Below are 14,458 nucleotides of genomic sequence, written 5' to 3' on the forward strand. Positions count from 1 at the left end.
AAAATCCCATGAAACCTGTAAGGAAAATATGCGTTGCATGAAGTGGTGAAGATAACAAACATTAATCAATCTTATAATTTCTATAACGAATATGAAATTATGAACAAGGCACAAACAGACCCCTGGACATACCGTAGGTGGGAATATATGCCTAGGAGGAGTAAACATCCGCTGTTGACCGGTCACATACAATAGATGTAACTGCGATATTCATGGAAATCAGAAAAGCATGGTCGTTCTGCCAATGATAATTATATACGCATTTATTTCCCATTGCAATCTTAACAGTGACGTCATTTGATTTCCTTATGTTAACACATATAAAAAAGGATGATCTTGATATATGATTTTATTCCTCGTATACAGTCATACATGTTGTTGTTTACCCTAACATGACGTGGATGACTATCATAATGCTTATGGTAAACAGTTTTGGTAAGCATTTTCATATTATCTACATTAAAGCAATTACATTTTTTTTTCGAACCACTGCTATTTGCCATTAATTTGACGAGGATCTGAAAGAGATTGATGATCAGTGATCAATCTCCTCAATTCTATAAATTATATTTAAAAAAAGAAATAGAGGACAAACTCAGTTACTTGGAAAAAGCAAATGCGTGATCACATGCCTAAAGTCTTTCTATTAAGCGAGAAATTAACCCATGAGTATATTTACTCATGATCAAATTTGTTCCTTCGTGCAATTGTAAATTTGCTACGCGTGTCCGTGTGATTCTAGATACCTTGAGTAAATCAATGTGTAATCAATTATTCTATCCATTTATAATCATGACATCCATAAGAATAGCTTCATTCAGGAAACAGATTTATTCCCTATTTATTACGAATTTGTATTGAAGTAGGGTGCTCCAATGAGCGTGAAATTTTAAGAAAACCACGATCAAATATATGGTTTGAGAGTGATGTTCTTAAAAAGTTCAATGATGAACAATGGTTAGATAATCTTAGAATGAAGAAAAATATCTTTGTTTTTATATCTATAAGGATTAGTGAAAAATATTTCCAACAAGAAACACCGTGGAGGAACCTCTCAGCGTAAAGAAGGAAGTGGAAATTTCTATATATCAACTTGCATCTTCAAATTCGCTTTTCCTCACAAGAGTAAACAGATCTGCACATATCCCAGACTAGGTGTAAATATGCATACAAGAGTATTTTTGTGCATATGGTAGTATGTTTTTACAGGGAGATATGCTTATAAAAGAATATTTACATATATCCAAATTATTTACATATCAGTAAAGTTCGTTGTATAAAGGAATGTTTATCCCTGTTCATTGATCACACCAGCCGCGAGCCCCTATCTAGATAAGGTAAACGGTTGGTTTGTGGTATATTGTTTGACGGCTTACGGAGGTTGTGGCCGATCGACAGGGATTGTTTACTCCTCTTGGGCACATAATCCTACCTTTGGTATACATAGGGGCCATGCTTTCACCACTCTCTATTTTCTATTTCTTATAGGATTTATTAGATTGATCACTGTTCGTTATCTTCACATTTTCATAATGGAACATTGTTTCATGGACAGGGAAAATTGATAATCCAGTTTCTTATAGAATTGAGTTGATAGTTTACCGTTAAATCTATCTTCTGTGACAAATCTGCATATCAATCAAACGTGGAAGAATGTGTTGATTCTTTTATTTCCAGTTTACTGGGAAATATCAAATAGACATTTGAATACAACGAGTATTGTTGATAGATGTATGTCTTATATTCTGAACCACATGAACGACTATTTTATTGTTAAATACATCATCCTGGAAAATCAAATATTTGTTTATTATCATTATTATTACATTAATAACCAATGACATCTGTTCATAATGATAAATACAATTTTTAGAATAACATTAGAGCAGTATGTTTTGTGTCCTTCTTCAAACATCTAAATTTTATGACATTTTTACATATCAGTAAGCCCTGTAGAAGTTTTGTAAATCTAGTAATGACTTGATTTTTTCATAATGCAACAAAAAAGCAATGATGAATATGGAAGCATATCTTTCTTATGAAATAAAGGTAGAACTAAGATGAAATAATTATCTTTATATGTTGACTAAAATTTTGTAAGGGTAACATATTTCATGCACCATTTATCGGATTATATCTTTGTAATAAGCATCTGTAATTCTTCCACACAACCATATCATGTAGTGGTATACATGTATTACCGTATCGGACGTTAGTCTATAGTTAATTGAACTTCCGTTAAAAAGGATCCACGTGGCACATTCACCTACATCTAATTTATTCTTTATAATTCATCAGCTTTGGACCACAATTTACACAAAGTACATTGTTACATTTATCCATTAGGTTAGGTTCCTTCATAAAATGTAAAATATATATAGAAATATTCTTAAATAATAAAATACCAAACATGATTGTATTCTAGGAATTTACTACAGCGAAGGTGCAGATTCCAGACACTACATTTCCAAAAACATAACTTTACATCAATCCCAGGAAGCATCTATTATATCCCCTGGGTATCCCACAAAGCATTACGAGAAAGACACAGTCTACATTTGGACCGTGACGGCCTCGGGAACCACGGAGGAGATCACTATCCATATATTAGATCTGGATTTGCCATACACTTCAGGATTCCCTTGTGGCGACTATTTGAAGGTTTTCTTTTGTTTCCTACATTAGGAATTTAACTCATAAGAAATCTTGAAATTCAGTTTCTTGTTGCTATTTATGTGAGGAAATGTACTTTGTTAATTGGAAAAACTGTATTTCGGTTTCCTCAATAACAGATACAAGACAGAGATGAAGACAACTTCGCAATATTCAAGCAATGTGGGAAATTAAAGCAAAAAACTGTTGTTACTACCGGAAACAAATTGAAGATAACGCTCTTTTCTAATTATGACGATCTTACAGGAAAAGGATTTAATCTCAATTTGAGAGGTATTATACTGAACTAAAATGTCTTGATAACAGATTATAAATAAAGAACGAATCACTATGTAAAAAACTGTCTATCTGGTAAAGGTTTACACAAATCTAAATTCCAAGCCAACATGAACTTCCGAGAAATCATTAAGATATAGTAATTGAAGTGATGATATTTGGCAGAACAACATTGTCAGATTATCTACAAAATGACTGCTTCCTCTAATGTATTTGTAGTCACTAAAACCAAGCAAACAACAACACAACCAACAACCAAAGGCATTCCAACAACTACTCCAGTTCCCATGACGTCACCATCATCGGTGAAGACTACAACTAAACGTTTAGGTAATCTTTTGAATGTCTCCAACATAGAAAATAATGTTTAGAATATTTTTATTTTAACGAAAAGTGCTTAAAAATAAAACCTGTGCCAAAATTTCACCAATAAAACACGGAATTTTATTTTGCTTCTGTCTGAAACATGATATACCTGGTACTAAATTATGTGGCATCATCATTTTCATTTCCTTCTGTTATCAATTAAATGTCAACATATGGTACAATGTCATGATAACGTCAGAACATTTATAGTTATATTTGCATTATCAACAAGAAATATTGATAATGATATGACAGAATCAGCTATTGATAAATGTTGATAAACGTGTACTCATAGAGATTTATTTTCCTTCAATTTGTCATATCAATTATAATAGTTAACACGTACATGTAGTAGGATAAAGACATATAAGAATGTATTTGATAGAAGAACTATCATTCCCTTAATCATTTGTTTTGTGAGCATTGTCAGCTGTGAAATACACTGAAGTGTTGGATTATCATAACAACCTAACGGGAAACAATTCAAGCTAATACTGTGTTTATTGAATTAAAGATTCATCATGCAATCAGTAGTCAAGAAAAGTACAAAACTATGATGCTAAACGAGTTCTATTGAAATAAATTTCTGTGGAAAGTTGAGAACTTCGCAATATTCAAGCATTGCGACAAATCAAAGCATAAAACTTATGTTACTACCGGAAACAAATTGAAGATAACACTCTTTTCTAATTATGACGATCTTACAGGAAAAGGATTTAATCTAATTTTGAGAGGTATACTGAACTCAAATGTCTTGATAACATATTATAAATAAAGAACGAATCACTATGTAAAAATCTGTCTATCTAGTAAAGGTTTACATCAATCTAAATTCCAAGCAAACATGAACTTCCGAGAAATCATTAAGATATAGTAATTGTCGTGATGAATTCAAGCATAACAACATTGTCAGATTATCTAGAAAGTGAATCATTCCTTTAATGTATATGTAGTTACTAAAACCAAGAAAACAACACAACCAACAACCAAAGGTATTCCAACAACTACTCCAGTTCTCATGACGTCACCATCATCGGTGCAGACTACAACTAAACATTTAGGTAATCTTTTGAATGTCTCTAAGATAGAAAATAATGTTTAGAATTTTCCATTTAACGAAAAGTGCTTAAAAATAATACCTGTGCCAGAATTTCACCAATAAAACAAGGAATTTTATTTTTCTTCTGTCTGAAACGTGGTACTGAATTATGTGACATCATCATTTTCATTTTCTCGATTTATCAATTAAACAGCAACATATAGTACAATGTCATGATACCGTCAGAACATATATACATGTAGTTATATATGCTTTATTAACAAGAAATATTAATAATAATAATAATAATAATGATATGACAGAATCAGCTGTTCAGAAATGTTGATATACGTGTACTCATAGAGATGTCTTTTCCTTCAATTTGTCATATTAGTATAATAGTTAACACGTAGTAAGATACAGACATATAATATTATGTTTGATAGAAGAACTATCATTCCCGTAATCATTTATTTTGTGAGCATTGTCAGCTGTGAAATACACTGAAGTGTTGGATTATCATAACAACCCAACGGGAAAACGATGCAAGCTAATACTGTGTTTATTGAATTAAAGATTCGTCATGCAACTCCTGCTAGGCATCCCACCTCTGGTGTGTCGAGGGATCCGTGTTTGTTCAACTCTCTGTTTTGTATTGCTTGTGAGAGTTATGGGATTAATTACTGTTTGTTATATTTACCCTTCATTGAAAGACAAAGATAACTAACAGTGATAAATCTCATCAATTCCACAAGAAATACAAAATAAAGATTATGGAAAACACGGACCCCTGGACACACCAGAGATGGGATCAGGTGTCTAGGGGGAGTAAGGATTCCCTGTCGACAATCACACTCGTGGTGAACCAGGTAAACGGAGTAATCCGTCGTCCAAATCAGTGCCAAGAACGACCTGACAATCGGTATGAAACACGTCAAATAGCATTTGACCCAGTGATAGGTTTTATAGGAAAACTACATCATTATAAAAACCATTGAATTTGCAAAAATGCTGATTTTAAACGAGACTGTTAAAACTGCTGCACCATCAATTTGTTTGTCAGTAGCTTGCCTTGATTTAAAAACTGACCATGCGGAAAAGAAAGCTCATGCCTTTCGAATCAGTTGAGATTGATTGATTGTATATATTTTTCGTCCTTCTCGAGAATATTTCACTGATATGGAGATGCCACCATTGCCAGTGAAGGGTTGCAAAATTTAGGCCTATGCTCAGCGCTTATGGCCATTGAGCGGAGAGGGCTCTTTATCGTGTCACACCTGTTGTGACACAGAACCTGTTTTTCTGGTCTCATCCGAAGGACACCCCATTTAGTCGCCTCTTACGACAAGGAAGGGGTGCTGAGGATCTATTCTAACCCGGATCTCAACGAGGTTGAATCAGTTAAGATATATCCACACAATATACAGGTGATGATGGAATATTGCTGGATATATATGGGAAGTTGACGATTGAAAAGCTTACTTCAGTACCCAACGGTGAAATGAATTTTATGGGCTGGAAACGGATGTATTGTTATTCATCAACGCAGGCTTATAATTGTCAACATTTCCATTCTCATCTTTCAAACGAAATAATATAATGCGGCTATATTTGGTTGTTTCGGCGATGGTTGCGAACACAGTAACATGTTCTATATATGTAGATTACCGAGTGAATATTGACGATCTGGTTCAGTAATTCAACATTAAGTGACAAGCACTGCTCCATTCACATCTACTTCACTACTTTGTATAGTATCGGGGGAGGTATACTAAATTACGTATTATCACCACTTTGAGACATTGATTACTGTCCCTCGCTATCAAAACACAATCGTACTCAAGTCCACTTTGTTGTAGTAAATAATAAGAATTCTTCTAACTGCCCTAGTTTCGTTCACGATTGGCGAAAATCTTAATCTGTTGTTATTGTTTTATTGTGTCGCACACGTTGTTACTGTGTCGGGTGGAAATTGCACTGTGTCGGAGTTGCACAGCAAGAACACTGATGGAACATTCTGTAGCATCATACATTCGTCTGGTATTGCATCATTCTTCTTTCGGTGTTTATTAAGTTAAGCGTGTCTCTATTTTGTCTCTATATTGTTGAGATATCATTACTTTTATAATGTGGACGACATGCTACTGTAAAATACTCTGGAGTTTGGAGTCAATGTCTTTCTTCGTGAACTTTGATCTTAATGTTTTGACTGACTGTTTTCCAATCACATCGTAGTAGGCGGAGCCACGTTAGAGACCAGTGCTACCGTGTGAAAAAGCAGAACTTTGCGTTCGGGTTACTTGTAAGTTTCTGAATACATAGAAGACAGATTAAAACACCTTTTGATCAACATATCTAAAATTTAAACATTTATTTATTTATCACTTCAATGTTTGACTATGTACATCGATTATGTCTTTATTTTCTTATCAAAATGGGGATCTCGGTTAGAATAGACCCACAGTATCCATCCCTTGCTTGTACAAAGGAGCGATAAAATGAGGCTGTTCCTCGCATGAGACCGCAAAAAGCGAGGCCCATTGGCACAATAAAGATCCCTCCTTGCTCAATGACCATACGTGCAAGTGCTGAGCATAGGCCTAACTTTTGCAGTCCTTGACAGGCAATAGAGACGTACGTCTCTATCTAAGTGAAACATTATTGATCGGGGCGTTAAACTGTAATATGCAAACAAGAAACTCTTCTGTTAACACTTTCTTCGTAACACGAATTCTTTATTAAAATCAATCACCGTATGTTCTGATTCCTCCATTGATTTAGAAATCGGCATGGCTTAGAGGTTATAGTGCGCGTGCATGCTTTGTTCTTGTGGTCCCCTACAGTATATTTTTAAAACATTTCTAGCAACTTTGGAATGTTATTTATATTGCGTTTTTCGCATGAATTTATCCGACATACATAAGAACAATAGTACCGCAATAACCACTAGTAAAACCAAATAAAACGCTTATATTCATTCTCATTTCCATTTACTATGATTTGTTTTGTTTTTTTCCTTTGACAAGCACGTTGGGATCCGGGTTAGAATAGGTCCTAAGTAACCCCTTGCTTGTCTTAAGAGGAGATTAAATGGGGCGGTCCTTCGGATAAGATGGGACCGCAAAAACCGAGGAGTCGTGTCACAGCTCGTGTGACACGATAAAGATCCCTCCCTGCTCAATGAACATAAGCGCCGAGCATAGGCCTAAATTTTGCAGCCCTTCACCGGCAGTGGTAATGTCTCCATATGAGTGAAATATTCACGAGAGGGACGTAAACCAATATTCAATCAATCAATCTAAAAGATAATAAGTGAAAGCATTTTCAGTAAGAATTAATTTAAAAGAATATAAATTCATGTGTCTGGCTGTGTGTTGATAAATAGCTGTGTTGATTTGTCTTTCATTCATTTAGTAGTTCAATTCTTACTATATAAAGTATGCCTTTAATTTTCTATCATTAGAATGCGCTTAGCAAAGCTGAAAAAGGCATGCATAGTACATGTAGCTACATGTATATTTTGGGTAAATCTTTGTGATTTTTGTGGAACTAGTTTGGTGAAGTAGTAGGAGTGGATGTCGCGAATAAAACTGAACGTATAAAATCTAGATTTGTTGATCAACAGCTGTTTTAATTTGTCTTCCATGGATTCATCAAAAATTCAACCTAACCGCGAAACCCGTACAAAACGCCTGTATTCCCAACACAGTACTCCGCCTATTACGTTGTGATTGGACGAAAGTCAGTCAAAACAATTACCTAAAAGTTTCGTGCGGATAACGTTGAAACCAAACTTCGGAGAATTTCACATTAAGTGAGATTCCTTTTAGATTTTAATGATACATGTATTTAATATGTGTTACTTGCGATAAAAGGAATTCAGATACGATGGTCCATATTCTGTGATGCCTTCATTTTCATAGATGATTTTATTCCAGGAATTTCTTGTGAAGGAGATACTTTTTTCAACCACAGAATGCTACAAGAATTGGATGAAACATGCATTCAGTCCCCGGGATATCCAAACTATAATTATCCAAAAGACACAACCTACATATGGATAATCACAGCCCCAGAGACTACCGATGAGATCACTATCACGATATTAAATCTGGAAATCCATCATACTTTTGGTTACACTTGTGAGGACTACCTCAAGGTCTGCATTAGTAAACCAGAAAATCAAATCAAACTAATGATATGCAGTTCAGTAGTCTATATTAATAGAAGTGATAACATATTTTTGATTTTATTATTACTAACAGATACAAGATACAGAGGATGAGAAAGTCTCACTATTCAAACAATGCAGGAGATCGCGGAATAACACGATCATTACCAGAGGAAACAAATTAAAGATAACACTGTTTTCTAATTCTGACAACTTAACAGGAAAAGGGTTCAGGCTAAGCTTGAGAGGTTCATGTCTACTTACTAATGTCATCTACTTACTAATGTCAACATTGATTAAGTGAAAAATACTAACACACAATGATAAAAGTTTATTCCCTGGGTCATGGTTGGAGTTTTTTTTTTATCATTGTTAATATGTTTCCCGTATTATCATCTACCTATCGTTAAGATTTATACAGTGGGTCATTTACAACATGCCTTTTTTTAATATCTCCATAGTTACAAAGGTAAAGCGAACATCAACCAGGTCATCAACCAGTGGTATTCTGTCAGAGAATTTGGGTGTCATGGACATATCAACCTCTGTTGAGAATACAACGGTTTATTCAGGTAAACTTTTGACTTCCTGTCTAGGAGAGTAAAGGACGCCGTAGAGTTTGATCAATTGCGATGAATTACTTTTATAAAAACACTAGGAATATATTTTGAGAAAGAACTGATCACAACTGAGGTTCCAATCCACAAATAGGTCACATTAAATTTGGCTCCACTATCAGTTGGTTTTAAGGGCTTTTCCTGTATACCTTTTTCGCAATTAGGCAAAAATTATTAAGTCAGGTAATACAAATCTTATTAGATGAATTCAATCGCAGAATATCTTACTTATATTTTAAATATACACCTTGAATCTAATAAGGAACTATATTCTTACTAATCATAAAACACCTGTTAATTGCACTTTTGGTAATCGTCCTTATACCCCAACTGCCCAATCAAAAGATGCAATTCTTTAAAAGCATGCTTCAGTTTTAGACATATTGAATATCCCAGTAAGTGGGTTGGATGAATATAAGTTCTTTTGTACTTCCACTTAATAAAAACAAACACCGAAATAGCAAAACAATATTTTATTTTTTGTTTTTGCGTTCATTGTATAGCAGAAAGTCACTCTAATACAAACTTCAACATCAAAAACACAAACAGTTTAGAAAACTTCTGAAGTTTTCAATCTGACAAGCAGCTTATCATACTGGCTCACCAGCCTACCATTATCTGACTCGATAAGCAGCTTCTCAAGTACTGAATTAACACGACTTACAAACTGTAAAATAAACTTTCCCGTACAAAGTTTGAACGCCAGAATGAATACCATTCGAATCTCACTTCCCTTCAAAATCTTCAAGCCCCTAAATATCATTGGCGTTTCCAAAAAAGAAATTGATTTTATTCTAATTCACCTAGTTCAACCGAAATAAATTATATTTACCGTACCTATACTGCATTCTTAAACTTCATAAAATCCTTACAAACAAAGATACATTGCTGGATCCATTAAGTATTCTACCAAGCAACAATATTTGCTCCTCACGAAAATATTAATAGCTGTGAAGGAGAAACTTCAAACGTATTTTGTGACTACATATGCCAGAATTGGTATAAATCAAATGTGGATTCTAAAAAAATTCTAAGGTACTTTTAGTAAACTTCAAATTGCAAAGCTTTTCTCAAATCAACAACATCAAAACGCATGCTATTTCAACATTTTACATGACCACCCCTTACAATAAATTAAAGACTTGACTTTTTGACATCGTAGACAGTTGCTTCTTGAACAAAAATGGAAACCGCAAATATTCATATCTAGTGATTAGTCATCCAAACAATTACTTTGTTAAACGCCACTCTGATTCCACACACAAGTACGCTGAAGTTGAAATAATAATATGCTGGAGCTCATCATTGACTTTGTGGTCTTTGGTGATCAGGTATTCCAACAGTCTGTTGGAATTCCATGGGCATGAATTGTGCTCATATGTTAGCTGTCCTGTTTTACATTGTATATTTATATGAAGCAGAATTTATTCAAACACTTCGACATGAGAAGAAACAACATCTTGTTGTGGTCTTCAATTCGACATTTAGATATATCGACTACGTATTATCTATTAACAATAATAATTTTCCATCATATGTCGAATCGATATATCGAAGTAAACTCGAAATGAAAGACACCACAGAGTCGTCCACTTCTGCTTCATACTTCGATATTTTATTGAAAGTAGACATTAACGACAAACTAACAACTCAACTATATGACAAACGGGATGATTTCAACATCTCCATCGTCAACTTTACAAATTTATGTAGCCATCTTCCATTATCACCTCCATATGGTGTTTATATCTCTCAACTGATCAATACGCAAGAGCTTGTTCTGCTTATGGTGAGTTTTTAAATCGACACAGGCTACTGATAAACAGGTTGAGGTTTAGGGGTGTCAACAGTCTCATTTAAAGTCAACATTTCGCAAATTATATTGTCGTTACAACGATTTAGTTTGCCAATACAACCTATCATTGGGTTAAAATGCTATCTGATATGTTTCATATCGATTGTTAGGCCGTTCTTCACATGCTGATTTTGACAACAGATATCTTCGTTTACCTGATCAAGATATAGGGATTACGGTGGGTGTGACCGGTGGGCAGGGGGTGCTTACTCCTCGTAGGCACCTGGCCTCACGTCTGGTATATACAGGGGGTCCATGTAATTGATCACAGTTCGTTATCTTCAGCTTTCATGTTAACAGATTCGAAAGTTGCTTATCCCCTCTTTCACTTTAGGACTACCTTCAGGAAGAAAGATAACTCGGACTAAACTGATGAAAGATACGAATACCACTTCGACGAATAGAAGTCTGACAACGATAGGCTCAAGAGGTAAGTGTAGAATATAAGTTATGAACTTTCGCATGTACTTTTATTTGTTGATTGATTAACGATACGGGACAATTAAAGCGTAAATTCAAAATGTTACATACAAATATCAGCCTGGGTAACATTTTGATGCCACGAAAAGAGAATTTACAAACATCAAGATTAAAATACTTGTTTGAAATAATATTTCTTATAAATGACGTCGAAAAGGGCGATTTCAACCTGTTTGATTATAATGTTCATCTTTCCGTTTTCTTCAATCTTCAAATCTTTAAGTGGGTTGAATTTCACTGAATTCAGAAGAAATGAAAAACGTCACTTCGAGGTGTAAATAACACAGCAACCTGTCTATTCAGATTTCGCGTTGGTCGGTCTATGAATGACAACCGCTATTAATATTGCCTTGAATATCTACTCTTTCTAAGGACTGTGACGGTTTTAATCGGAGTTGATATTGAAATAAAGCAGTCGTGATTTTTACATAAGAAGTACTTAAATCCATCACTCTATATGTAGCTACTACATCATCATTATAACAGTTCCTATCCCAAATTAATCCGACCTCAGGTAAAGTTTATGACCAAGAGCCATTTCCAAACATACAACGTTCTGCAAATCGCAAGTGTTATAGAGATGATTCATCCCAAATATACATTTGCAATCATTGGGGTACCCCTCGCTCCAAGTAAGTATGGATTGTTTTCGCTGTGTAGTGTATGTTCATTCTACAGCAGAAATGTAGTATGTAAAATTGCATTCCAAGATTGCAGATTTTGTACCTCAAACACACCCTATATGCTTACAATAAATTCATTGCTTCTAAATATTTCTTTTCTGAATTTATGCTATAGTACACTATTGCATAAAACAGAGGAAATAATGTAATTTTAAGCGTAGTCGAGAGGATGGAAGATTCCAATTATACTAGATGGAAAAGAAGAAGGTGGATGATATGTCATTCGGAGAGTAGTGAGAAATATGGAATACGTATCGTAAGATTATGGAATAGTGTAGTAAGTATCTGACATCCTAGGTTGCTTAACTTCATTAACTAGATGTAAAATAGCATTTACCCCTCAGGTGTTTTATATTAATTGATAGTCGTTTGTTTACACACTTGTATTGATTACGGATTGCTCCGTTTATTTGATCAAAATATAGGGCTCATGGCGGGTGTGACTTGTCAACAAGGATGCTTAATTACTCCTCCTAGGCACCTGATCCCACCTCTGGTATGTCCAAGGGACCGTGTTTGCCCAAGTCGTATCTATAGGAGTTATAAGATTGATCACTATACGTTTTATGAATTCTCATGATTCCTATAAAAATATAAATTTACGAGTAGTACATACTAGAGGTGGAATACGGTGTCTAACGGGAGTAGACATCACCTGCCGATCGATTCCCATATCCCGATGAAGAAAATATCAGACTAAGCATACTGTTAAGATGTATACGTCTTAATAGTACATTCAGTATATTATTTAATGGTTCTAAATTTAGTTTATATAATAAACATTCATTGATAGAAACTGCAAAATAGTCTTGGCTGAGTTTTAGAGTTTTACGCATTAAGTTAGATATTATCATTATTGTAATAGAGCGCGAGAATGGATTTTCTTACAGCATTGTACTCTGCGCAATAGTCGTTTTAGTCATAAGTATTACATTTTCTGCTTACAATATATTACTATAGAGTAGTGGAGACCGATACATGTGTAAACTCTCGTTCATTATAGGATTAAACATTCATTTTAAAGAATGTATCGATGTGTAAACTCCAGACATTTTACTCACAAACTGAAGTAAAATGCGAAACACTTTTTATGTTAAGTTTATGGTTAAAATATCCGGAATTCACACATAAATAAATTCTTTAAAAAGAATGTTTGATTCTTATAATTCCAATTCATTGATTGTATTAACAATTTCAAAAAAATTAATAGTTGCCTCACACTACGTTATTTGTTTCCAGGCGTGTATGAATACATCGCATTTTCAGATATACAATGTATTGATGTGTAAACTCTCGTTCAGCTTTATTGTTGTGCAATCAAAACATTTGTAATAAATAACATTGGAATTATATAATATTATATGCTATTTTATTTAATTACTAGTATGATAGATTTACTTTAACTGGAGAGTCAGAAATGTGCAGAGCCAGGACGTTTTAGATCTCCAAGGAAGACGATCCCGAATGCAAAGAGAGATGATCGTGCCTCAGCAGGAGTAGCGGAAACAGCTGCCCAGAGAACCTCTGTTCCGTCTCCCTGACAATTATCATGTGTGGGACCACAAACAGAAGATTCAAATGAACTGGTGAATATCAAAATTGTTTTGTTTTTGTTTTTAAGTACAAAAATTGTAATGTTTGATTTTGAATGACGTAGTTATTGCATATGCAACATGTTTTTATGTCTATAATACTTTCTATTTATTTCGGAAAATATCAAATCCATATTTTGATTTTCCACACGTTTACCTTTTGCCAGTCTTCTCGAACACAATTTTATGTTCGTGCTTTACAAGAACTTCGTGTTCGATTCATTTCTTGTACAAAGAGTGGGGTTTTCAACATGCGGTAAATAAACATCACGCATTCGTCGGAAACTGTTTTAAAAAGTTAGATATGTAGATACCTTAGTAGAGTCAACTTACTTCGGTTCAGGGTAGAACTAGATATCCTTTATCCTAGCATTTTTCAAAGTCGATGTTTTCATATTTCGGTTATTCCAATGTTTACATTTAGCCTTGTCTTATATTACTTTGAGGTGTAAGGAAGTCTATCAGTTTTATAACACTTTATTTTTCACGGTGTATGGAAGTTTGTTAGGGTCATAACTTCAGATTCTCTTATCATTTTAGTACCTAGTTATTTTTCTTAATTCTGGTCATTCGGTTTGACTAACTTTATATTCTCCTCTGGTCATATCATTCATTTTCATTGGGAAACTTATTATTGGTTATCAACTGTTCTAAATCCATATTTTTATGCTATAATAATTTCTTTACACTTTACATGTGTTTTCAT

At 34.1% G+C, this 14,458-nt stretch overlaps 1 protein-coding gene across 1 annotated transcript; it reads left to right on the plus strand.

Moving 5' to 3' along the window:
• The first annotated feature begins 373 nt into the window (after positions 1–373).
• On the plus strand, positions 374–14,443 carry LOC125647221 (uncharacterized). The gene is made up of 10 exons (XM_048873916.2): positions 374–435; positions 2,426–2,661; positions 2,793–2,946; positions 3,169–3,279; positions 4,269–4,376; positions 8,293–8,513; positions 8,620–8,773; positions 8,987–9,097; positions 11,332–11,427; positions 13,570–14,443. Exons 1-10 carry the CDS (start codon positions 393–395, stop codon positions 13,599–13,601), a joined length of 1,266 nt encoding a protein of 421 aa, XP_048729873.2. The 5' UTR covers positions 374–392; the 3' UTR covers positions 13,602–14,443.
• The last annotated feature ends 15 nt before the right edge of the window (positions 14,444–14,458 follow it).

Source organism: Ostrea edulis, chromosome 6 (assembly GCF_947568905.1).
Source record: "Ostrea edulis chromosome 6, xbOstEdul1.1, whole genome shotgun sequence".
Classification (NCBI taxonomy): Eukaryota; Metazoa; Mollusca; class Bivalvia; order Ostreida; family Ostreidae; genus Ostrea; species Ostrea edulis.